The 24,677-nt window shown below is 38.8% G+C and overlaps 1 protein-coding gene across 2 annotated transcripts in view; it reads left to right on the top strand.

Annotated features, from left to right (window-relative positions):
* The window catches only part of LRP5 (LDL receptor related protein 5), a 134,986-nt gene extending 110,645 nt beyond the window's left edge, over positions 1-24,341 (top strand). For both annotated transcript variants that reach the window (XM_050335104.1, XM_050335105.1), the window contains exons 12-23: positions 1,524-1,847; positions 2,930-3,132; positions 5,180-5,391; positions 7,166-7,356; positions 9,194-9,403; positions 11,510-11,635; positions 14,358-14,594; positions 15,161-15,271; positions 17,858-18,094; positions 20,268-20,407; positions 23,217-23,314; positions 23,887-24,341. In XM_050335104.1, coding sequence (XP_050191061.1) covers positions 1,524-1,847; positions 2,930-3,132; positions 5,180-5,391; positions 7,166-7,356; positions 9,194-9,403; positions 11,510-11,635; positions 14,358-14,594; positions 15,161-15,271; positions 17,858-18,094; positions 20,268-20,407; positions 23,217-23,314; positions 23,887-24,148 — 2,351 coding nt within the window. In that variant the 3' untranslated portion in view covers positions 24,149-24,341. The remainder of the gene's footprint in view (positions 1-1,523; positions 1,848-2,929; positions 3,133-5,179; positions 5,392-7,165; positions 7,357-9,193; positions 9,404-11,509; positions 11,636-14,357; positions 14,595-15,160; positions 15,272-17,857; positions 18,095-20,267; positions 20,408-23,216; positions 23,315-23,886) is intronic.
* Positions 24,342-24,677: the final 336 nt, after the last annotated feature.

The following is a 24,677-nucleotide window of genomic DNA, read 5'->3' as shown; positions in this document are numbered from 1 at the left end:
ACTCGTATTAAATCTGTGTGTGAGGCTCATCTGTCTGTAGTTCCTTGGGTCTTCCTTTCTATCCATTTAAAAATAGGAGTGATGTTTCCATTCTTTCAGTCCTCGTCAATTTCATGGCTTTTCCTTTTTCAGGAAGAGTGGCTTTCCAGCCACATCAGCCAGTTGCTACAGGACCCTGGGATGCATCTGATCAGGCCCTATAGACTTGTGCCTATTCAGTTTTATCCTGTTGTACAATGTCTTTTTCATTAGCAGATTATAAAGACGCAGGTAGACTTCTAGCAAGTGAGCTCATCAGTTAAGAAGATGTTATTGCATTTGGCCTGTGGTATGCACTGCCAATGTCCTTGCCAGGGTAGATCTAAATGAGTGTTGCTGATATAAACATCTACCCCACCAGAGATGAATAAAGCATCCCTAAGTAGATGAATGAATGCTCTTTCAGCTTAATCTTGGGCATTATAAACATTACCCAGCAGGAGAAAAATCACTCTTTGGGGAGATTTTCCTCCTTCTACTGACTATGAAAGTTGAATTATGCAGCTGCTTCCTTCCTTCAGAAGAGTCTTTCCCCTAAATTCATTACTGTGGACCAGAATTGCTCTAAGAAGTACCTGAGAGTGTGCAGGGTATCTGTACCCCTAAATTGGAGGATTCAGATTCCTAAAAGTTATATGGGGAGGTTGCCTCTGTATTTAGTTCTGATGGTTTACAGAGAAATGGCTTCATGTTCTGGTTTATGGGTTTTTTATTCTTTCTCAAGTCTTAGTCAAAGGGAAAGTAAAGCAGAGGAAGAAAAATGAGATTCTGTAGAATCTAGCATTGGACGTTAGACACAGAGGAGATGATGCTGATAAAGGCTACATCTTCATTTGATGTCAGAGATTTGCAGAGGTTTGTGCTTGAAAATATTTATGGAGGCAGTTTACAGTAAGACTTTACATTAGTAATGTGTCTCTGGCAGTGGTCATGCTCCAGAATATGTTAAATCTGTTGTGAATCTTGCAAACTGAGCCACTGAGTATGGGAGTATTGAGATTTCTGCCAAACAAATGGTTTCCTAAAGTCTCAGGATAGGTGTATGTTAAATTGCACTGCTAAAGATTTGTTTCTTGAGTGAAACACCGTAATTTCTCATAGCTGTTTCTGTATGAATCTCAAGTTTGTTTCTGCTTTCATGCATATTAATTTATTGGCCTAAGTGATTATTGGAGCTGATAGTGTTCTTGAATGTGTTTCCCAGTGTCTATTTGGGACAATAAGCATGAGACATATAAAGTAGTATTTGTTTAAATTGCAATACACTGACACGGTTTCAAATTGCTCTATGGGCAAGAGGGTATCAGGATAAGGTTTTTGAATGAAACCATTTACATTGTCTCTTGAGCAGATACTGCTTAATAAAGAATCCCATGATGCTGATTTGGGAAATGAGATTTTATTTTAAAAAGAAGAAAAAAATTTTTCCTAATGTCGGTCACACTCTTCATTTTATATCATGGGAATTGTCCTTTTCTTTGCAGGACAAGAACGAGAAATCATAGCAGATGATCTACCTCATCCATTTGGATTAACCCAATACAGTGACTACATCTACTGGACAGACTGGAACCTTCACAGCATAGAAAGAGCAGACAAGACCAGTGGGAAGAACAGGACACTTATTCAGGGCCATCTGGATTTTGTGATGGATATATTGGTCTTCCATTCTTCACGTCAGGATGGTTTGAATGATTGTGTGCAAAATAATGGCCATTGTGGTCACTTGTGCCTTGCCATACCAAATGGATTTAGGTGTGGCTGTGCTGCTCATTATACCTTGGATCCCAACAGCAGGAACTGTAGTTGTAAGCCTTTTTGTTTGCTACTATATTCTGCAGTGCTTTTGGCTCCCAAGTGTTTAAAGGGTTGAGATCGCTAGTCCATTTCAAAGGTTCTGACTTAAAAAGTGATCTTTAACTGTGAGGACAGAGTATGGAATTTTATAGCCATTTTTGTGACATGAGCTAGGCTGAAGATTTGTATTTCAGATCTTAGAACTGACAGCGCTGTCAAATCTGGTCTTTCTTGTTTTACCAGAAGTGCTTTCTAGGTGATTCAGCTGTGTGATTGAAGCTTTCCCACTCCTTACCTAAGCGTGTAGGTGGGTGGACGAGAAATTATCAACAAAAAATGTCTTTTTCTCTTAAGTGTTCAATAAAGTCAGCAAAAATAACATCCAGTAAAACTCCTCAGTAGTCTGCACAACATGCAGATGCTGTTGAAATTCATATAAGTTTATTTTCTCCCTCCATGTGATATTATGAGTCTGCTGGTTGACTGGTTGTCCAATACAAATTTAAGTTTCTAGTAAAATTAGCAGATGAATAGAAAATGAACTGTTGATTTAAAAAAAATAAACCAACAAAGCTTTGGGCATCCTGCACTGTAGCATATGAGGAAATTTTAACTGGGTAACTTTTTGGAAAGCAAGTCCTGCAGACTAACCTGATGTCCTTCTATAACAAAGTGACCCACTCAGTGGATTAAGGAAAGACTGTAGATGTTGTCTGCCTGGATTTTAGTAAAGCCTTTGGCACTGTGTCCCGCAGCATTCTCCTGGAGAAACTGGGTGCTTATGGCTTGGACAGGTGCGCTGTATTGCTCACAGTCACCGGTGTTACTTAAATTCCACATGGAGAACACAGTTACTTTATAATATGAAAAGGAAATACTTTCTGGTTGAGGATGTGCATATTTACCTTCTGGAAGTACACAAAGAAACATTTTCCACTTAATAGCAAAAATGTCCAGTTTTATGAGTTGTCTTAATTTTCATTGTGGATATAAGTGTCTCTCTGGGATTTAGGTCCAAATATTCTTTGTGTTCTGTGGGGATATATTTTTGTGACTTGCATTTTCTTATGCATTCTGGTTTGGCTTGTTTCAGCCCCTGCCAGTTTCCTGTTATTTAGCCAGAAATCTGCCATCAGCCGGATGATACCAGATGATCAGCAAAGTCCAGATATCATCCTACCTATGCATGGTCTGAGGAACGTCAAGGCTATTGATTATGATCCCTTAGATAAATTGATCTATTGGGTGGATGGACGTCAGAATATTATAAAAAGAGCCAAAGATGATGGCACTCAGGCAAGTTTACATCTTGCATATAATTTTGGGTTGGGCTTTTTGTGTGCTTTTTACTTTATGCTTGACCTTCCCCTTCTATGCTCTACACCAAGGGATCATCATTTTAAACTGCTCATGTCAGCACTTATTCATGTATATTCTATTTTAGGATTTTGATTTCAATTTGTATAGGAAGAAGTGTGATAGAATAGAGTACATCATATGTAGAAATTATAAGCCTTGAATTGCAATCTTTAGTTAAAGATGGGCGCTCAAGTAAGGCAAAGTCACTATTTATACTTAAGGCAGATATGTTTTCCTATTTCTCGGGCAGTTGTGTCTAAAGTGTATGACATGATATCAAAGGAAACTGACTGGTCTCTTCATGCATCTAGCAACTCAGAGGTTTTACAGTTTCCTGTAAAGGTAGAGATGTTAGCTCTTATTTTTGGCCATTTCTTTTAAGATCAGGAGTAGATATGTTGGAATGAGCAGTTGGGTTCTGAATGAATTTTGAAGAAGTTTTGCTCTTGTTTTTTTTTATGCTAGGTGCTCATTTTTCTAGTGTAGCTTCTCTTTGGTACTTCTAGGTTCAAATAGCAGTGGAGATTTATTTCCTCGGTGGTTTCCCTTCCCTTGGCCACATAGCTTTGAAGGCACAGATATCCCCTGAAAATTTTGACATTTGAATCCTCACTAAATGTATTTACTTACTTTACTTACATTGTGCTGTTTGCAGATCATGCATATAAATTTCATACCTGGTTAATGTCACCTTTGGTTTCAGGAAAAGAATGATTTGTTTTATTGCTAGGCACACTGTCAAGAAAAAATAAGGTTCAAGCTTTATGTAAAAATAAAAAAACCTGTCTATCACTGTACTTAAAATGAAATTGTGGAAATATAACTTTCACAAGTGATGCTGTGTTGGGTGCTTCATTTGACTTAAGCTGAGCAAGAAAGTCTTCAGCTTTCTTGGCCCATATGAACTCTTTCTGGTACTCTTTTTGTGTTTGGATTGGGAGCACTGCATTAAGACACTTAAGGAAGCCACCACTTTCCTCTCACCAATATTATGTCACCAGAGGCAGTCACTTTTGAAGGCTACTTTGATGCTGGGAGTCCTGCCACCGGTATTACTATCCCAGTGACACTTGGATTGGCTATATGCTAGTGGAGCCTGCCTGATGTTAAACAGAGACATTTTTTTCTCTTCAGGAATTTTTTTTTATGTCCTAGTGCTCTTCACAGAAATAAAGTATTGAAGTCTATGTTAGTATTCATAGTTGAACACTATGTTGAAAAGTGCAGTAAATTGTACATGAATTAGATTGGAAGGGTTTGAGGGTAATGACTCCAGAAACTTTGCAATACTGTCAAGTTTTGTAAGCTCTATCCTGAAGACATGAGAGTGGAAGCAGGTAATGTTGTTAGTAGGGGGTGAGGCAGAGGTGTAGCCATTTAACGTGTAAGCAAACAGAACCAAGTTTTGTTAAAAGATTTTAGGTTTTAAGAGAAGATGGGACTTAAAGAAAATCAGCATCTACTACACTACAAATAATGAAGGAAGAAGGCTTTGGCAAGAGATAGAGATTAGTTAACTGACCCTATAACAGTGCAGATCTGTCCAGAGGGCTGCCAAGTTTCTTGCATTGGTTCATTCAAGCTTGTTCCATGCATAAACATTCACTATTGCTTTATGTGCTTATTGGGGGTTGTGACCAATGATGATCTTTAAGGTCCATTCCAACCCCTTAGCATGCTATGATTTTATCATTCTTCTGTCTCCTGGTACTAAATAATACTTACGGAAGTCCCCACAATCACCTTCTGGGGAGTTTAGCGTAATCTTACAGGTTTTGTCCAGATGTTCTCCCTCTAATCCACAGTTTGAATCAAACCCTTTTTTATTAAGCATTATTTCGTTTCTTGTATTTGTTTCCTTTTGGGTGGTTTTAGGTGTTTCTGAACCATCAGGTAGGTAAACCATGCTATCTGTGCAATCAGTGTTCTTCAATCAAAAGTCAGAATAATTACAGGAAATTGTTCCCCATATGTTGTCTTGCAGCCTTTCACTGTGATGAGCACTCCGAACCAAAGTCAGAACCCAGAGAAGCAGCCACATGACCTCAGCATCGATATATACAGCCACACCTTGTACTGGACTTGTGAGGCCACAAATTCAGTCAATGTGCACAGGCTGAACGGCGAGTCAATCGGGATGGTGCTGCGAGGGGACCACGACAGGCCCAGAGCCATTGTAGTGAATGCAGAGCGAGGGTGAGATTCCTTTCTGTGTGTATGTATGTACAGAGTGCTCTTGGGATGTGTGTCAGCTGTGTGTGTGTGTGAATCTTGTGCTGCATCTAAGGATTTTTAAAAGGAGAATTCTTGAATATTTAATTGTTCAGGATGTAGGTGCTTGTCCGATTCTGGCTTTTGGGAAAAACAGGAGAGTTTACATTGTGTCTGTATCAACTGGAAGTCTGGCTCTTGGTCCTCATAAACATGGTCATCATAAAACAAATGTTTCCGGGGGGGGAGGGGGAATGGAACTTTTCATATGATACAACTAATTCCTGCTAATGTAGTACTCTAACATTTAAACAAACACTTAAGATGCTTCTGTTCTATAGATTTTTAAAGTTAGTTCTGCCTTGTTGTTGTCTTACAAACTTCTGAAGTTATTGAAACAGGTAGGATGCATTGGAGTGATTTCCCACAGGAAGAAAATATTTTGTTTTGCTGCAAAACAGTTTTGGTTAGATACAGCAGATGCCATCTCCACTTCTGGTGGTTAATAACTTCATTCTTAGATGTCAAACATGGTCCTTTACCATTCTCTTTAATAAGTTAGGTGCTTAAATCCCAATTAACTACCAAATGGCTTACCATGTGCTTGGCAGATGTTGAATGACAATATTTCACATGAACATGGGTACAATAGTACCTAGAGACTCTATCTGGAGCATTTAAAGGACTGGTATTTTACACCAGTGTGCTCTGCACAGTTCAAAAGCCTGTTCAAAAGGGGAGAGGGCGATTAGAGGAAAGATTCTAATCTTATTGGGGCTAAGTCACTTGCATATAGTTTGCATTTATAATAGCTTATCTGCTTTCTCCATTAAAATGGGAGTTTGGGTTTGTTGATCTCTAAAACCCTCAACTTTTGTAGTCAGGTTTTCAAATGATTTAAAGCTAAATCCATTTATAAATTAAAGGAGGAAAAATGGGGGAGAGGCTATGCTAAATACTGTGACTATCTGGGAGAGCTGAATGAGTGAACTGTGTACTGAACAACTTCTGCCATGGTCCCAGAAATCCCTCCCTCCACCTCTGCCTTGGCTGCATGTTCTGACTGCTGCCTTCCCTCCCTGTGCCGTAACAAAAGGCTATGCAGCAATGTAGCCCACTGTATTAGAGAGTTTGCCCACGTTATTCACCACTGAAAATATAGTGGACTTTTCCCTTAGAGAGTTTTCAGTTCATTATATGGGTGCACAAGCCTTTTCTTCTCTATGCAGAAGGAGGGCAGAGACTACCTTTGTTTGCAACTTAGCCAGATATAAAGAATTCATGTAACGAAGACATCAGTTGTTCTTCTTCTATGATCTTCTTTCCTCTCAGGTTTGGTAGAAACTTCTACTTGCTGAAAAGGAAGGTAACACAGAAGGAAGAGGAGGTGGATATTAATTTTTTTTTGTCTTCTGGACTTTGATTCGCAAATGGGCACAGCTTTACCCAAGGAGAGTTGCAGAAAGTCTATGCTAGTCTCCTACAACCCCCACCTCCGTGCAGGAGCAGTGCTGCCAGCGCAGCAGTGCTGAGGCATTTTATGGTCTGGTGACAAATTCTATTACTTTCAGGCTATCTCTGTGTCAGTTAGCAAATGTTTGGTTCTGCAGCTGACAGATCTGGATCTTTGCAGCTGGGAGCAAAGTCAGCCCAGTCATACCTGTGAAACCATTCCCACTTACAAGGTAGAGCCTGTGCACAAGGGTGAGTTGCCTCTCTCTGAAGCTCTCAGTCAAGAGATTGGTGTCTCTGTTTTCAGGTACATGTACTTCACCAACATGCAGGAGCGAGCCCCCAAGATTGAGCGTGCAGCCCTTGATGGCACAGAGAGAGAAGTGCTTTTTACAACTGGGTTGATCCGACCAGTAGCACTGGTGGTTGACAACAAGCTTGGAAAGCTCTTCTGGGTGGACGCAGATCTGAAGCGCATTGAAAGCTGTGACCTGTCAGGTATGTGGTATGAAGTTAAACATTTGCAGCGAAGTGTTTGCATGCATAGGACATCATTCCCACTTTGATGCTGACTCTGATAACTTTCATCTCTACTACTGCTAGTTCTGTGTAGGCAGTCACAGACAGTAATTGCTGGTGGACTCCCATCGTTGATATAATTGGAATAAATGTCTGTAATAATTGACAGCCTCCAAGAGAGCCGTTTGACTTTTATGTTCTGAAAGCAGCTCTTGCAAGATCAGATTTAAATAGATGTTGCCAGTCATAGAAACCCTAAATCACCTCCCCTGTGCCCCCTTTTTTTTTTTCCTTATGATTTGAAAAGTTTGCATACTCTTCAATGTTTCTTTCTCTAGAGTTTACAGCTTAGTAAATCAAGGTAGCTTGAAAAAAAAGAGAAGGAAGGTCAATGTTTTTTTCTAATTTTTCTCTTTTAGTTTAAAACCATTACCCTTGTCCTATCACTATCTGCCCATGTAAAAAGTCACTCTCTCTCTTTTTTTTATAAGCCCCCTTTAAGTGCTGTGAAAGGCCGCTATGAGGTCTCCCTGGAGCCTTTTCTTCTCCAGGCTGAACAACCCCAGCTCTCTCAGCCTGTTTTCATAGGAGAGGTGCTCCAGCCCTCCTATCATCTTCATGACCCTCCTTTGGACCTGCTAACAGGCCCATGTCTTGCTTTACAGGTAGTAATTTAAGTGCAAAACTAGTAGAACCTGTTAATGTTACATTCTCATGCTTGGCTGAGCTATAGATAATTTATGCAGCAAAGTACTTGAATCTTATAGCATTTTTATTATGTATCTTGATTCTATAATCTCATTTTGTGCAGATATTAAAAACTTATTTTTTTTAAGGGCAAGCAGGCATAAGGTCTTAATTCCAAAATGAAAAATGAGAGCAGAAACACCACCAAGTTATGCTTTTGTTTTGATTTTTCATTTTTAAAATCAATTATATCCAGTTATATAGGCATACACAGGATTTCTGTGAATTAATAGAATAATTTGGAATTTCTTGTTCACCCTAGAAAGGCATAACAAAAACAATTAAATGCCAGTAAGTGTAGGGTGTCATGCAGCTTAAGACTGCAAATAATTAAAGTAAAAAGCAGTAATAAATGCATTTTTACTTGACCTGATTTTTACATATTTCTGTAAAGCGGAAAACCTGAACATTTGATATTGTTCCTATTTAAGAGCATACTGAGTTACTTAGATTTTGGGTTTTCTGATGGTTATTGAGTAAAAAGGAGAAGGTGAGGAAAGAAGTGTGGGTGCTAGAATATGAGCTTTTGTTTTGTGATCACCTGTCTGTGGTTGTCACATAGCCTGTGACAAGGCTCTTGCTTTGCATGATGGGTGTGTTTTATTTGAATATGGCAGTGAAACTAATTGGTTGTATTTCACTCTTGCTTGTAGATTCCAACAAAATGAACTGCTCATGTGTAAATGTATTGTAAACCTTTTGGCCTAAGAGTTGAATCTGTATCAGCTTTTAGGGATGGCTCACAGGTGCACATAACAGAACATGTCAGCATGAGGCTGATCATGGCTGGCTGATCAGCCAGTGTGTGCAAGGATGAGCTGTGTTTCATGTTGTATCTGCTTGCCCTCATGAATTGGCAGCTGGTTGGATTTACCTCAGATGAGACTGAACAAGCAGAACTTTAGTCTGCATAGACAAATGAAGGCAATGACCTTATAGCTAACTATTTGCAAGGTTTGGTTTGGTTTGGTTTTGGTTGGGCTGTTGTTTTGTGATAGTTTGGGGTTTTTTTAAAAATTACTTAAAAGTCAACTGGTGTAAAACTAGCCTTTGTTTTTGTTGATCTCAGGTGCTAACCGTGTGACCCTAGAGGACTCCAACATCCTTCAGCCCATGGGACTCACTGTGCTGGGGAATCACTTGTACTGGATTGATCGTCAGCAACAAATGATTGAGAGAGTGGAAAAAGTGAATGGATACAAAAGGACTAGAATTCAAGGCCGGATTGCTCACCTAACAGGCATTCATGCTGTGGAAGAGCTTGATATGGAAGAATTCTGTGAGTTTATTTCAGTATCTGATGTGTCTCTGTCTTGGTCATTGTCCCTCAAAATCCTCATCCATGGAGTGCTTTCAACTTGGCCAGTCGGGATCCTAGAAGAGAAGGAGGAACAAGTTCTTTGTTCTTGTTGGGAGGAGTATTGTTGCACAGCTAGAATACGTGGCATCGTAACACTTAGTTATGGTCTAAAAGCTACTTATAATTTGGGTTGTTAGTTTTGTAAGTACCAAGTAATAAGTCTTGGAAAAACCTGTAATAAGAGACAAAAGGATTGTACTTGCCTTTTCTCCAGGGGTTTCAGACTCCTGTGTAAAGCCTGACTGATTTGACTGGGCACAATGGATGATGTTAAAACCTCCAGGGGAGGAAGCTCCTACAATGAATTGTACCATGGATGTGGAATTTCCCAACAGAGGTGGAACATTTTAGGTGCTCCCTTCTGAAAGGGATCATGCATGCAGGATGTTCTTTTTCTGGATTAGTGGTCCAAGTTACTGTGGTCTGAGGGAGACTACAGAAACCTCTCAAAGTAGTCACTCCTCAAAGTGACTATCTACGGCTCCTCCTGCTTAACAGGAATATGAAAGAGAATATAAAATCACAAACAATATGTGAGAGACAGAGGTCTCTTTCAAGTTCATTGCCTGTGATGAGTTGTCTTATATGGGGAGCGTACATTTGTGTATAGTGCTTCGATTTTCAGAAGAAATTGTTCCACTTCACAGCTAACACTGTCACGTACATTACTGTCTGTAATGGCTGAAATTAACTGAACTTGCATATGTGGGTAAGCTGTTACAAACAGGGCAGTGTAAATATTTCAGCTGTAGTAGATTCTATGTGCTAATCGTGGCCCAGATGTTCTTTCTTTCACAATACCCAGTTTTTCTTCTTCTGTGCCATTTCTCATGTTTTTTGTATATTTCAAAGGTATTACTGAATGAAGCAAGACTTTTTTTCTGTATTTCTCAACCCTGTTTAAAAAAAGGTTTACTTTTACCCCATGTGTTTATTTAAAATGAGGATTTTTGGTTTGTTTTTTTTTTAATGTACTGTTTCTCTTAAGTCACACTGAAAAGAATCCTGTTTTGCAGCTGAACACTCTTCTACATAGATATTTTCTGTTACAACAGGGGAGTAGAAGTACATATGCATATATGAGTGTACATGCATGCACTTCTTCTGCAAGCAACTCATGTCTCAAACACTGTTTTAAATTAATAAGTGTAGGTGAAAGCAGGTTGCTGTGAAGCCTGGACAGATGGAAAGCAACTTTGGCAGAGAAATTATGATATCTATACTATTTCTTCCCCATGGAAATTCTTGGTCCTTAGCAGTAGTAAAGAATGCATTGTTCAGCATCATCACAAATAACACAGGGTATCACTCCACAGATTGCTCCAGCAGATGCTCAGCTGTCGGCCTGAATAAGCAGGCAAGAGACTGGATCTCTTCGTACTCTGTTGGGCTGGGGTTCTGAGACAGTGACCTTCCATCTCTGTGCCTGCTTCTTATCCACCTGATGTTCATTTAAAATTATTCTATCAGGTGCTCAGTGCTTCTGGGTAACTGATTGGGAACACAACCATGTAGCTTTCTATCATAAAAAAAAATAATTATGTGTACCTATATTGCAGTTTTTTGAGTTGCAGGAAAGTTGAGGCACTAAATACTAAAGGAGAATTGCTGGTGGGTTTAGGAGTTGCATTCTGCAGTGACTTACGTTATTTCTTGATTCCTACCCTAGAAACGAAGAATGACCTTTAGAGGTCTCCATATCATAGAATCATAGAATGGTTTGGGTTGGAGGGGACTTTTTAAAGGTCATCTAGTTCCAGCCCCCTGCAATGGGCAAGGACATCTTCAACTCGATCAGATTGCTCATATCACTATGACTGGAAGAAATGTAGTCCTTATGAAGTAATAGATCAGCTTTTGAGCAGTGAACTGAAAAATCCTGTATTTATCTTCCTAATAATTTCTAGTGAAATCTTGGTTACTCAAACAAAAGTTATTTTTGAGTGGTTTTTGATTTTCCCCTAGCTAGGAATAGTTATAATTTCTTTTATGCTATGTAATATTCTTTTCTGTGTGTTTCACCAGCTGTGCATCCATGCTCCCGTGACAATGGTGGATGTTCACACATCTGCATTGCCAAAGGAGATGGAACTCCAAGATGTTCATGCCCCGAGCACCTTGTTCTTCTACAGAATCTCTTAACATGTGGAGGTGAGTTATATTTTAGTGATGCTAATTTATTTATATCAAAAATGTGGGGGTGATTTCTGCATTCCTATCCAAAATGTGAGTTTACACAAAGTTTTCCTATACATGTTGTGTTGCTTTGTGTTAAATTAACATTTGATTCTCCTACCTGCTGTTTTCTGCTTCAGGTTTTGGGCATATGTGACTTTTTATCATGAGCACAATATTGGTTTTGACCTTAAAATACTTGCATCTTCTAGTGAGATTTTTATAATTGTATGACGTGACAGGTTTGTACTTTAAATAAGTGCTTATAAGATGATGTTGCCTCAACCTGTGATGACCTAGCAGCAGAAACTGTGCATATGATTCTCACAATATGATACTCCAGTCTTTCAAATTAATTTGGCCTCATAACACGAAACACTGTACTGGCTAGTTATAAAATGTGGGCTCCATTGCAGTTCTTTTTAATTAAGGTAGCTCTCTTCTTTCCACATGCTAGACATTTCCTCTAGCTTTCCATTTCACAATCACAGGATTTTTGAAAACTGTTAACATTACACTTGCAGGGGGGATTCAAAACAAAACAAAACATTGTTTCTTTTTGGGAGGCATTAAATCATTTGGCTCTGTTGGTCCTCTTGACTTCTTTCCATGTATTTATTTTGCTGTGGATTTCATTTTCTGGCTGAACTCTGACCTCCCATGGGACAGCCATTTCCATGATAAACTGTTTTCTTTCCCATGACCACAACACACCACGTGGTTTTGGAGTAGTGGTGGTTACATAGGGGAGGCAGGGCGGATCAATCTAATTATACTTCTTGCTGTAGTGTTGTTGCACAACAAGGCCAGCAAGAGACTCTTACATTCCACCCCTTTGTATCTTCAGTTATAAATCTAAAAATCCAGGGGCTTCCATTTCAGTGTCTGGGTTTTTTTATCCTAATCATTCACTAAGCCTGCAACAACTCCTTAGCCTGTCTTGCCTGCCCTAGTAAGAGCCACTAGCCAATGTTTCAAAATAACTTAGCTTTCTGGATGGAGAACATTTGTCCATGTACTCTTAGGAATACTTTTGTCATATTTTTAAATGTAAGCTTGTGCTTGCCAAGTACAACCATAATGCAACATTAAATGTGAGTTTACATGCAGAAGTAGTAATTTGTCTGTTGAATTATCTGAACAGCACAGTCATACCAAAATTTAATTGAAGAATTATCTTAATGTGTGTATCCTACATCTTTATCTTACCTAGAGCTGTCAGGCTCTATTTGTAATTCTCATATTGCTACTCCAAATACTCATAAATGACAACCTTAAAAGGTCATACATTTTTTTCAAAAACCAAGAGGATTTGTATTTTTACTTGCATTTTGGTTTTCAAGCTCTTGATTATACTTGAGTCTCATTCTTGAACATTTCTCCCTAATTAAGACAGGACACCAGCACTTTAAAAATTACTTGCATGTAATTGCGTAATTTTAGCATTTTAACACGAACCTCAGAAGTAAAAATATTCATACCAAAGTCTTGCCATTGGTTACATCTAAGAAGCTTTCCTTATGGTGTGTTCTTTGTCAAGTCCGTTCTGGACCCTGAATCGTAACCAAAGCTCCTTGGGTTTTCAGAGGAGTGCTGCCATTCAGTGTCAGAGCACACCTCCAGCTTGCTCATAGTGTTGTCATAGCGAGGGTGTGATGTGGTACTTTTTTAATCCAAGTGGTAAAGCATCTACTTAGAGCATTGTTGGCAACAGCAGCTGTGGGGACTAATGACTACCTCTGTTAACTGTTAATTACATCACAGGGTTTGGATCCAGCGACTTTTGAAAGTAGTGGAAGTGTGTCTGTTTGCAGCAGGGGTGTTTTGAGATGGCCCCCTCATTTTGACCATAAATAGTTGCTACTGATACACAACTGAATAACTTTTACATTGTCTGTTTCTTTCATTGATACTAATGGTGGAAAAGTGTGTGCTAACTTGCTGTATGTAGGAATCTGGAGCGTTTTTTGCAATAGGTTCTTAATCTGCAGTGTCTTTATCTTCTGACATTCTGAAGAAAGTAACTATGAATGCCTTATTACAGCACAATTGTAGCATCTCTATATGGGGTTATAGCTGCTGCTTAAAGCTATCAGTGCATGATTGCAGCTTAAGGTTAACAATATGGATGTGGAATGGAGTGATACCAGGATCTTGGGGTTCACAAAAAATCAAATTGGAAGGAAGTCTCAGCTTTGTTAGGTCCAACAAACATAAAATTGGCTGTGCACAAGTTCCAGTGTTCTGTCTTTGTAGTGAAAGAACATAAGATTGGGTCTGCTCCTCAGTCTGCTATCTGAAACTTCACTGACCTGCTGCTCAGAGACTTTCCAGCCAGAGGACTTAGCTTAATGTGTAACAGTCCTTTATATATATATATATTTTATCCATTCATATTTTTCAATTCATATCTGACTCAGAAATTTATTTGTTAAGAAACCACAGGAAAAAAAAGAGAAACAGATATTTTACAAGTAGATATTACATGGTTTAGGTATATTCATTGCCAATTAACCCTGTGTGTCAGGTTTTTTGATGAAGAATTGGCCCAGGCTAATATAATTGCAGGGATTAGAATTCTTTAGAATGTGGTTTGCAATCAGAAATTGAGTATTCATTTGAATTTATGTCACACTTTTACTCTGCTGTAAGGGATAAATTTGAATATACAAATATGATTTGTTTTCTCTTTCTACAGAACCTCCAACTTGTTCCCCAGACCAGTTTACCTGTGCAACTGGAGAGATTGACTGTATCCCAATGGCATGGCGGTGTGATGGATTTCCTGAGTGTGATGACCAGAGTGATGAAGACAGTTGCCCCATATGCTCTGCATCCCAGTTCCAGTGTGAGAAGGGACAGTGTATTGATGCACACTTGCGATGTAATGGAGAAATTGACTGTCAAGATAAATCTGATGAAGCAGACTGTGATAGTAAGATTAGTTTTCCTGAACTCGTGGTTCTAACATAAGCTTCCATTTGGCATTCTAACTGTTCTTGAAACATACAGATACAAGTCCTTTTTGCTGAGACATAGGTTCCTGAATATAGATAAGAAATTCAGCAATTATTTAGCAAAGTTATATTAGATGGGTCTACATAAGATAGTATAGACTGCATAAGGTTTTATAATTATATCAAATTACTACATTTCATTAATATGTCAGTTCATCAGCTACACTTTGTTAGTTATTGTAAGACATTCTTGCTGATTCAATCTCAGTTTTGCCTCAACAGGACTGATTTGATAAAGATGGGGAGTTACTGGGATCAGAATTTTATTTTAGCCCCACTGAGTAGGATGTATAAGAACAAGAAGGAAGAATCAGAGACATGCAGACTTGCAATTTACCCACAGGAGCAAAGCAGGTGTTCTGGTGCCTACCTGATCACAATATAAAATGCACTGTGCCTTCATGTCTCATTTATTTGTGGTTTCTTAAGATGCTGAAATGCTCCCATGCTATCAGTACTTAATCTTTTCTTTCTTTCTGTGCAGCAATTTGTCTACCCAATCAGTTCCGATGTGCAAGTGGCCAGTGTATCCTCCTGAAGCAACAGTGTGACTCCTTTCCAGATTGTATTGATGGTTCTGATGAGCTTATGTGTGGTGAGATGTCTTTTCTTGAGATTCAAGTGTCCTGTACAGGCATAATGTCCTACATCTCTATGCAGAGTCCTTGTCTTTGCAGAGTAATATTCTTTCAGGAAAGAATAGTGTATCAACACTACCTGTTTTTTGGATGGGTCTTTAGATCTATACTTAGGGGAATTTGATTCAACTCTGCTCACTACCTTGGAACTTGCAGAGCTGCTGCTAAGCTTGGGGTGGCTTTTAAGAATGTGCAGCCCTATCCATTGCAATTACAGGGTCAAGCTGGAGGTTGATTATTTGGAGGAACTAGCATGCAATGAACAAGTGTCCACAAGAGACCACAAATCAGTCTCTTAAAGTGGAGGTGGGAAAAGAATATAAGGAGAGGCCTTGATTTTTCTGGGAAAAAATGTTAACTTCAATTCTCATGGCAGTAGGTATATGCAAGACACACAATGGCAATTGCTGTAATAGTCCCTAGAGAGTCTGTTATTTTGAAGTCCAAAGGGGACAGTAAAAGTCACTTGCTTGTGGTTCTCTTGCAATTTCCATCTTTTTACACCGTTGGCGTGACTAATGCATGAAGTTTTCAGCTAATAGGACAGATAAAGGGAGCACTTAGTAGCGCACAAGTGGTTTAGCAAAATATTGGAAACACAGCATTTTAGAATAAAAGCAAATACATACAAAGATCTGTGTGTGGTTCATTATGAACAAATACCTTGGTTTGGGTTTGTGTAGAGAAATGCTGCACTTATGTTGCCTATAGGAGCAACCTTAGCTGATTGTGAAGGTTTTAACATCTTAGAGTCTTGTCGGGTTTTGAAGCACCAGTTGTCAGAACCTGCACCACTGCTGGGATGAGAGGAGGGATCACCAAGTTTGGTCCAGGGTAACCCTGGTTTTTCCTTCCATCTTCATGGTGGGTACTGCAAGGAAAAGTGTATTTCATGCATAAGAGTGGTGAAAAGAGCCCAAGTGGTAAATAGAAAAAAAGGCTGAAAGAATGGAGACAAAAGGTTTCAGAAATTTCATCTTCCATCTACCTCTCAGCTTTCACCCAGTTCCCCTAATTCCCTGGATAATACAAAGCCACTTTTTTTTTTTTTTTTTTTTTTTTTTCAATTTCTTTGCGCATTTGGCAAACTTTTGTGCTGCCAAGTTAATGCAGCTGTTTCCTGTTTGCACTTTGGGTCCAGTCCTGCAATTAGGCCTTAAATGATTTAAATGTGTCTTTATGTAGACATAAGATTGTCTCTTCTGGAGTCTCACTGTGGAAAAGAGCATTCTGTGGTTTCCCACTTGACTGAGGGAAAGAACTCAAGTAGGGAATAAAAATGATTGCTAGCTTCTAGATAAGGATCTTGTATTCAAAAGAGGCTAGGTTTAACCAAAATGAGATTTGTGTGTTTTAAAATAGCTAATTTGGGAACATGTTTTCATTTTGGCTTTGCTTTTTTCTGGTATCACAGCTGAATTAATCTGACTATTTGAAAGTTAGGACCCTAGCTGACATAAAAGCTGTCATGCACTAATAAGTGTGAAAAGAGATAAAGACTTTAGGATAGCAATGAGTTCTTGATGCTGAGCTGTTTAGAATTTATTGGTAGATCTTTGTATTTTCCTTATATTCCTTCTCAAATTTCAGTTGTTTTTCATTCCCTTCCACTGCAGTGGAAACCAGAATGACTGGAGAAAAATTTTGTGAAGGGAAGGCTCGAATTTTATGTGAATGTTTTTACTTCTTTCAACTTCATTAAGGGGGAAAGGGTCAATAGCTTGAAATGAGCATGTAAAATTGATAGGCTTTGGACAACTTTAATTTTATTTTTTCACTTTTTGAATATATCTCTGTGGGAATCACATGGAAAGAATCGTTTTCCCTGAAGAACATTGCATATGTGAAAAACAGGTGTAAGGTTTATCTGACAAGAATTTTTGATGTGTTACCCATAACCAGGGAGAGGTATGATGGGTAATTCATCTCAAATACTGCAGCACTTTTTATTATTTAGCATTGGACTATATGGGGGGGAGTAATAAGTATTTGAGATACTCTGGATTGTGTTTTCCTTGCAATTTGGAAGGTGGATTTTTTTGAAAGCAAGTCATAATTTAGGAAGGAAAAGTACTCTGTTTTAAGACCTATATTAGGTAGGAAGACATCCACTGCTTAATACATATGGTATCTTTCCTCCTGGTAAAATGTTAGGTTTTTTTAATTGCTAGTCCAAATGGCTTTTGAGAGAAGATTCCTGATTAAGGACTTAATAAGCATCCTATATCTTTGACCCATAGACTTTGGGGAGGGGGAAAGAGAAGGAAACTTTCTAGGCTGTTGTTATATCAAGATGATAAGTAATCCTGTTACAAGATTAGTTGCTAGACAAAAAGGAGAGTACTTTGCTCGTGCTGCTTTATGCAGGGGGGAAGCATGAAGTCTTGCACTGAATCAGAATATATGTCTGAAAGTGATGCAGATACTTTTAAAGACACTATGTGAATGAGCTGATTTGCTGCATGAGCTCCAGGACAGCAGCATATATACTGCTCCATGTTTAATGACTGACCTCCTTTGTTTTTTTTCTCCTCTCTTTCCAGAAAAATCAAAACCGTCCTCAGATGAGTCACAACCACACAGTAGTGCCATCGGTCCTGTCATTGGTATAATACTGTCACTTTTTGTCATGGGAGGAATGTACTTTGTTTGCCAGCGAGTGGTGTGTCAGCGCTATGCTGGGCCCAACAGTCCTTTTCCACATGAGTATGTCAGTGGCACCCCTCATGTCCCTCTTAATTTTATTGCTCCAGGAAGTTCTCAGCACGGCACTTTTACTGGTAAGGATGCTAAGGACCTTGCATCTAACCAGTACCATTACATTGTCTGGATTTTGAGTGTTACAGATCATTAAGAATGCTACCTGTGGAGTTTTCAAAGAACAGAAATCAGATGTTGATCTGCTCAGTGGCTTTGAGATATGCAATATTGGAAACTAAGAATGCATGTGTCATTCAGTGTTCTAGTGTAAGCTCTGTGGAATTGTTCTTTGTGTCCTGTACTCAGATGTCCTTCTGTTTGTCCTGTCCATCAAAGGTCTTTACACAGTTGTGTCCTGTCTGCTTAGGATGGATAAATTAATCTACAGTGGAAAGAAGTGGAGTAAAAAAGTGAAGCTTGGTTTACTGTAGCAGTTTAGCTTACTGTAATACCAAAAAAGTAGGGGATAAACCTCCCCCACTGAAGTTAAAACAGCAAATGTGGAAGAACACAAGGAGTCTAGAGGGGGTTTTGTAGTCTGGCTGCTCATTGCCTGAAGTGTAATGAAAACATCCCCTTTGGTTTAGCCCATCTCTGAGACAGCTTTGCTGTTTGCTTTTGGACAAAGCATTTATTCTCTCTCTGTCTCAGTCCTACATCTGTAAAACTGCAAAACTTCTTTACCTTGCAAAGGATTCAAAGCATCCATTTGGAGAAATGCATGCAGTTATGATGCTGTCATCCTGAGAACTTGAAATATAAATAAAAGCGCAGGACATTCAGAAAATAACCCAGAAACTCCATACAGACATCAAACACTTTAATGATGTACCTCAAATTATTTTACAAATGTAAAATATGTTTCACATGGAGAAAATAGCAAATTCTTCTACAAAGCCATGAGAAGAAAAAATATGTTTTCATACTTTTCAGGAAGCTAGAAAGTCAATGTTCACTTGTAAACCTGCCAGGCAAGAAATCCATATTTCTGAGTGCCTGGAGACTGCTTTTCATGTTAGCTGAAAATCAGATAGATCATAAATACAAATGAAAAGATGTGGCACTTCTTCATATTAAACAAGTTTTTGAGATGTGCTAATTGTTGTTTTCTTCTAGCCGTGGCTTTGAGGATAGCCAGATACAACTTAGGTTTAGCCTTTTTGGACTTCAGTGGTGTGGTCAGCTATTCCTGCTTAAATTATGTTCCTATGGTTATCAAGGGGGTTTTGTGGTAGGAAATAAAATTAGAGGATGAAATCATTGTAGGTGAAATCTTTGCAAGGATGTTTTAAATTGCACTTCACACTATAAAGCTTTTTTAATTAAAGTGAGTATCAGTGGTTTTTGTCTGTAATTCTGTAGGTGCTAAACCAAGCTGTCATTCTGATTCTCATTCATATTCGTGAGGTTTTTTTTAATCCATATTGCTGTGACAAGTAACAACAGCTGAAAATACTACTATTTATATTACTTCTAAAGAAAAGACATAGGTTCATAATAGCATGGCATTTCCAAGAAAGATACATAGTCATGAATGATGGTTACAAATAGAGTGACTCTGCTTGTAATAAATATTTCCTACATCTGAGAAAAAATTCTGAAATCTTCCCAAACTAAACTCTTCCATTAGCACTGCATAGTTTGACAGGAAGAAGCTGAAAATGAATTGTCTGAATTAAGTGTATATTGGAGTAAAACAGACTGGAGAATGTTCTCTTCCCTTTTCCTGTTATCCAAGTTTTCTTCCTTTTATCTCTGCTGATTTTCAATTTTAGCTGTGATTATTTTTAATAAAAATAGTTGGGTTTTCTGTTTTTCATGTACTTAAATTTGAATTTCTTGGGATGGAAATGAAAACTCTGGAGGACTTCTAGCTTGTTTTTCTTGGGCATTGCGTGGCCCTTTTTTTTTTTGTAAATGCCTAAGTTTGTTTAATTGGAAAATCTCTTAGCTAACAATTTTGATGAAAAGTTTGAATCAACTGTCCTTGAGATTCCTTTCTCATCAGTGTGAGAGTAGATTGTGAGGAGTTCAGTGCTTGAGTGAGACAATAGGTGGTCTGAGGGTGGGATGTTTTCTTTACAAAAAGTGTTTTTCCTTGTAATCCTGAAGTTTTTACATAAAACACTCTTCCCAAAATGACAACCATTATCATTACACGGGTTTGCAAAGCTGTGGATTTGTGTTATGTTTTGCATCGGTAAATCAAATAGTGGTTTACCTAACCTTGTTTTCCTCTCTGTTTCAATGCAGGCATCTCTTGTGGAAAGTCCATGATTAGCTCCATGAGTCTCATGGGAGGAAGCAGTGGTGCCCCATTGTATGACAGAAACCATGTTACTGGAGCCTCTTCAAGTAGCTCATCCAGCACTAAAGCCACTTTCTACCCACAGGTGTGTCTTGAAAGTATACTTGTGAGTTAGGTATCTCCTGCTTCTGAAGAAAAGAAAGACGAAAATCTGTGCTACTAAAAAGAATGTTAACAACTGTTATTCTTGGGAGTTACAGTTTATCATATAGAGGCCCAGTTCAACACTCGATGAACTTCACAAAAGTGCTTTGTTGTAGTCCATCAGACTTATACAGTGCTATATGGTGTCTAAAATGTTTTGTTATTAGAATGATACTCAGCTGGTTTATTCCCGGACATTGCTGTTCTTCCCTTGGAGATGCCACCTCCTTTGTTCTTTGTAAAGTCTGATGTCAGTGGCCCAGTGACATTTTGCACTGCATAATGCTGCAGGCACCCATGGAATAATAAGGCAAACAAGACGCAACAGGACTGGAATGCAAATGCATGTGAAATAAGATTGACTGGCTGTTTAGATAAAGTGTCGATTGTTGATTCAGAAAACCAAGTACATGCACTGGGGGAAAACACTGGTACAGCAGCGTAAAGCAGAAGTTGCTTTGCTTGCATTTTTCTGCTGCAAAAATTTAGCTCCATTTCTGGCTTTTAAGTGTTGGAAGTGACAGACATTTAGTCCCCATGTCATAGTTTCATGAATTCAAAGACGTATAGCAAGAATGAAAATTCTGTATGAATACAGAGGAGAGGTACCAAATGGTTACTGTTTGCCAGCATTTTGTCGTGACAGTTTTTTTCCTTAGTGCTCCTGAGCAATACATTCACTCTTACACAAGCTGCCAGAGTTGATCTGCAGATGATTTTTCAGTAGTATTGAATTAGGAGTCCACATGAATGTGTAGGTATATATGCATTTGTGTTTACTTGTAAACTGTTATGCTATATGTTGTGGGCATTTTCATTGATAGTGTTTCAGCCAGTGACAAATGTGCTCTCTATCCCCTTTAAGAAGGACAAAGATGGAAAAGAGAGGCTTGTGAACTTATCTATTGATAAGGTAAAATTAGTTACTTGCTTCTTGCCTTGCCTAGTCACAGCTAGCAGACATTTGGAACTCAGCAGCCCTCCTAATTTAGCCTGTCTCATGCTTCACCAGTGTCTCTACAACATACTGAACAAATTCGTGCTAGTACATGATTGATGTATCAGTGCCACACTGAAAAGGAACAGAAAAAACACTTACTTAAATAAAGCCCAAAAGAGAAAAGAAGCCCAAGAGCTGATCTGCCTGTGTGATTCTATGGGATCTGTGTTGGTCAAAAGATCAACTGTTTCGTTTGATTTCTGGTCTAAGCTAATCTGACAGTTGCTGGGAATTCTTCTTCCCTTTTCACTCTGGGCTATGTCAGCCAGGGCCTGCAGGGATGATATCAACCTTCCCTTTGTGAAAGGCATGCTGGATTCTTAGAAGGAAGCTAAAGTTACATTAAAGTTACTGCTTAACCCAAATGTTATGGTGAGTTCTGCCTGGTAGCTAATTACCCAGCTTTATGTTAACAATCAAAAGGACAGATCTGAGCATCTAGTTGTCTTGGCTTTTTTGTTTTGTTTTTACACATCTTTGTGCTAATGAGAGATACTCTGGTGAATAGAGCCTGGAAAAGAATCCATGAAGTTATGCCAGTTTATGTACATGAGAACCTGGCCACAGGCATCCTGGCTAACACAGCTTGATGTGTTTAATGTCAACATGAAGTTGTATTGATGCAGCTCAGGGTTTTAGTAGGAGCAAATCCAGAAGTAGCATGCAGTTCTTCTCCAAGGAAGAGGATTTCTGGAAGATACTCTTGAAGCAATTACTCATTATTCCCCATACCTGGCACCAGGTGGTATTCAAGCTTGTCTCCCCCCACATGAATCTGGACGCAGGACCTGTCAGTATTAGTAACAATGGGCTCAACTCAATGGTCAGGGATCATTTTGCTGCACAGGGAAGATGGAAACAATGATCTCCACTCCAGTGATTTTAGAGTGTCATTATGGGAGAAAAGCAGAGACGGAGGAAGGATGGTGACTGTGGCAGGCCATGATTTGGCAGAATGCCCAGGACAGGCAGTGTACAAGATGGTCACATCAGTAGCAAGGATCAATCAACAGCAGTGGTGCAATTTTCCACACTGGAAGGGGTGAAGCATTCTTCTTGGGTTTAGGTCAGTGTCCTGCTGGCCATGTCAGGGGTTCTGCTTCCTGCTAGAGGAAGAAGCCTAAATTTTTCTGCTAAATTTTTTTCTTGTGTGAAGGTTACCAGCAACCATGTATATGCACACATAGGCAGGCTATAATTATATTTTAGCTCATAATCTTTTTGCACTGTGAAAATCATTGTGCCAAAATGATACGTTTACAGAACAGCAGTAAAAATGAAGTATTCAGGGAAGGATGGAGTTGTATTATTATAGTAAAGGAACTTGGCTTCCTGACCCTATTTTTGACTGTGGGTGTTTTTGGGGGCTGGGAGTGAAACATACTTTTTTTCCTATTAGCATCGGCTTAGGATGCTACCAGTCCTTATGTCCAAGTAAGTGCACTGAGGTTCAGCAAAATTGGGTCTAATTTCCAGCTTTACTCCAGCCTTGCAGCATAATAATGGATGTGGCAAAGAAGAAAATTCCCTGTACTTTGAGAACTTTGAAGGCCTGCAGTGTACCTAAGTCCAAAGTAAAGTCCTGTATTGAACTCTGATCTTTAAAAATGCATTAACTCATCCAAGCAGCAAGGAGAGGAAACTAGAATAAGGATGAGTGACAGGGTGAAGGCATAAATAATGTTTTCAAACTAAATAAAGTTGTATAATTAACCCAAAATTTCACACTTCTTTTTCCTCTTCTTCCTAGATCTTGAACCCACCTCCTTCCCCAGCTACTGATCGCTCCCTGTATAATGCAGAGATGTTTTATTCCTCAAACATTCCTTCAAACACAAGATCTTACAGGTACAGTTCAGATAAAAAGGTTTGCTAAATTTTCTATTGATCTGCCTTTAATTTTGGATCTTAAGTAATATGTTCTTGTTCAGACATGACTTTGCTAAAAATATCCTTTTCCTCTTAATAAATGACCATTCAAATTATGTATGTTATATTGCTGGGTAACAGTCACTGAGCATCCTGTATAGAGAACGTTGGTGTTTTCTGTCCATTTCTTCAAGCTTAACCTAAAACTCTTTGATAAGTCTTGAGGTTAAGCCTAAATATATATAAAATATAAAAATATAAATAAGCTTATTTATTAGTGACTGGGCTAAATGGTCATGGTGGTCTTCTCAGGCAGGTTAGGGGCTGGAAGAACGTGCTGCTGGCTGAGGATACTTATGCCATTCAAATTTAACACAGTTCAGATACTTCCTGTTGCTCTGAAAGCCTGAATTAAGGCTCACGTAGTATTAATGAGCAGGCATCTTGACTGAGCACACAGAGCTGTTCATTTTCAATCTCTTTCTTTTTTCCCCAGATTGCAACTAATGCATGGGCTTTATTTTCTTTTTTTCTTCTTATTTTTTTTGCAGGCCGTACCTTATACGAGGGATAGCTCCACCCACAACCCCATGCAGCACAGATGTTTGTGACAGTGACTATACTACCAGTCGATGGAAGGCCAACAAATACTATATAGATTTAAATTCAGACTCAGACCCTTATCCCCCTCCGCCCACACCTCGCAGTCAGTACATGTCGGCAGAAGAAAGTTGCCCTCCGTCTCCTGCCACGGAACGAAGCTATTTTCACCTCTATCCCCCTCCACCCTCTCCTTGTACAGACTCTTCATGACCTCAACAGAAGGAACTTTTCCTGTAAATATTTTAAAATATGAACAGATTTAAAATATATATTTTATGATTTAAAAATAAATCTGGGTGGGAATTAAACAAAACTAAATGTGAATAAAAATGGGTGGGAGGGATGGGGCTGTGAAAAATTGTACAGAGGAAGAATATTTATAAAATTGATTTTTTTAACTTAATTTCCATTCTTTTGTGCCATATTTGCCTTTTTGAAGTCATGTAACTGACTCAGTCTCCAAAGGATTTGGGGAGGGAATGTTGAGACTTTCTGCATTTTTAAGTCACCTTTTTACATGCAAAGTTTATGTAGTTCTTTTTATTAATGTGAGACAAGAAAACGAAGTGGCTTGTGAGAGGAGGAAGCGTCTAAAGAAAGATGCAGGTTTATTCATAGAGAAGTAATACACATTTAAGTACAATTGTCAGTGTCATCCCTTCTGGGATCACCACTGGGAGAAAACATGCATGATCACAACCCTTAGATGCTCCTGTTTGCAAGTGAGCTGAATGCTTAC

The sequence above is a fragment of the Myiozetetes cayanensis genome, unplaced genomic scaffold, assembly GCF_022539395.1.
Source record: "Myiozetetes cayanensis isolate MyiCay16 unplaced genomic scaffold, myiCay2020 scf6-25, whole genome shotgun sequence".
Lineage (NCBI taxonomy): Eukaryota > Metazoa > Chordata > Aves > Passeriformes > Tyrannidae > Myiozetetes > Myiozetetes cayanensis.
Note: the sequence above shows the minus strand (reverse complement) of the source record. Positions and strands in the feature narration are given on the sequence as shown.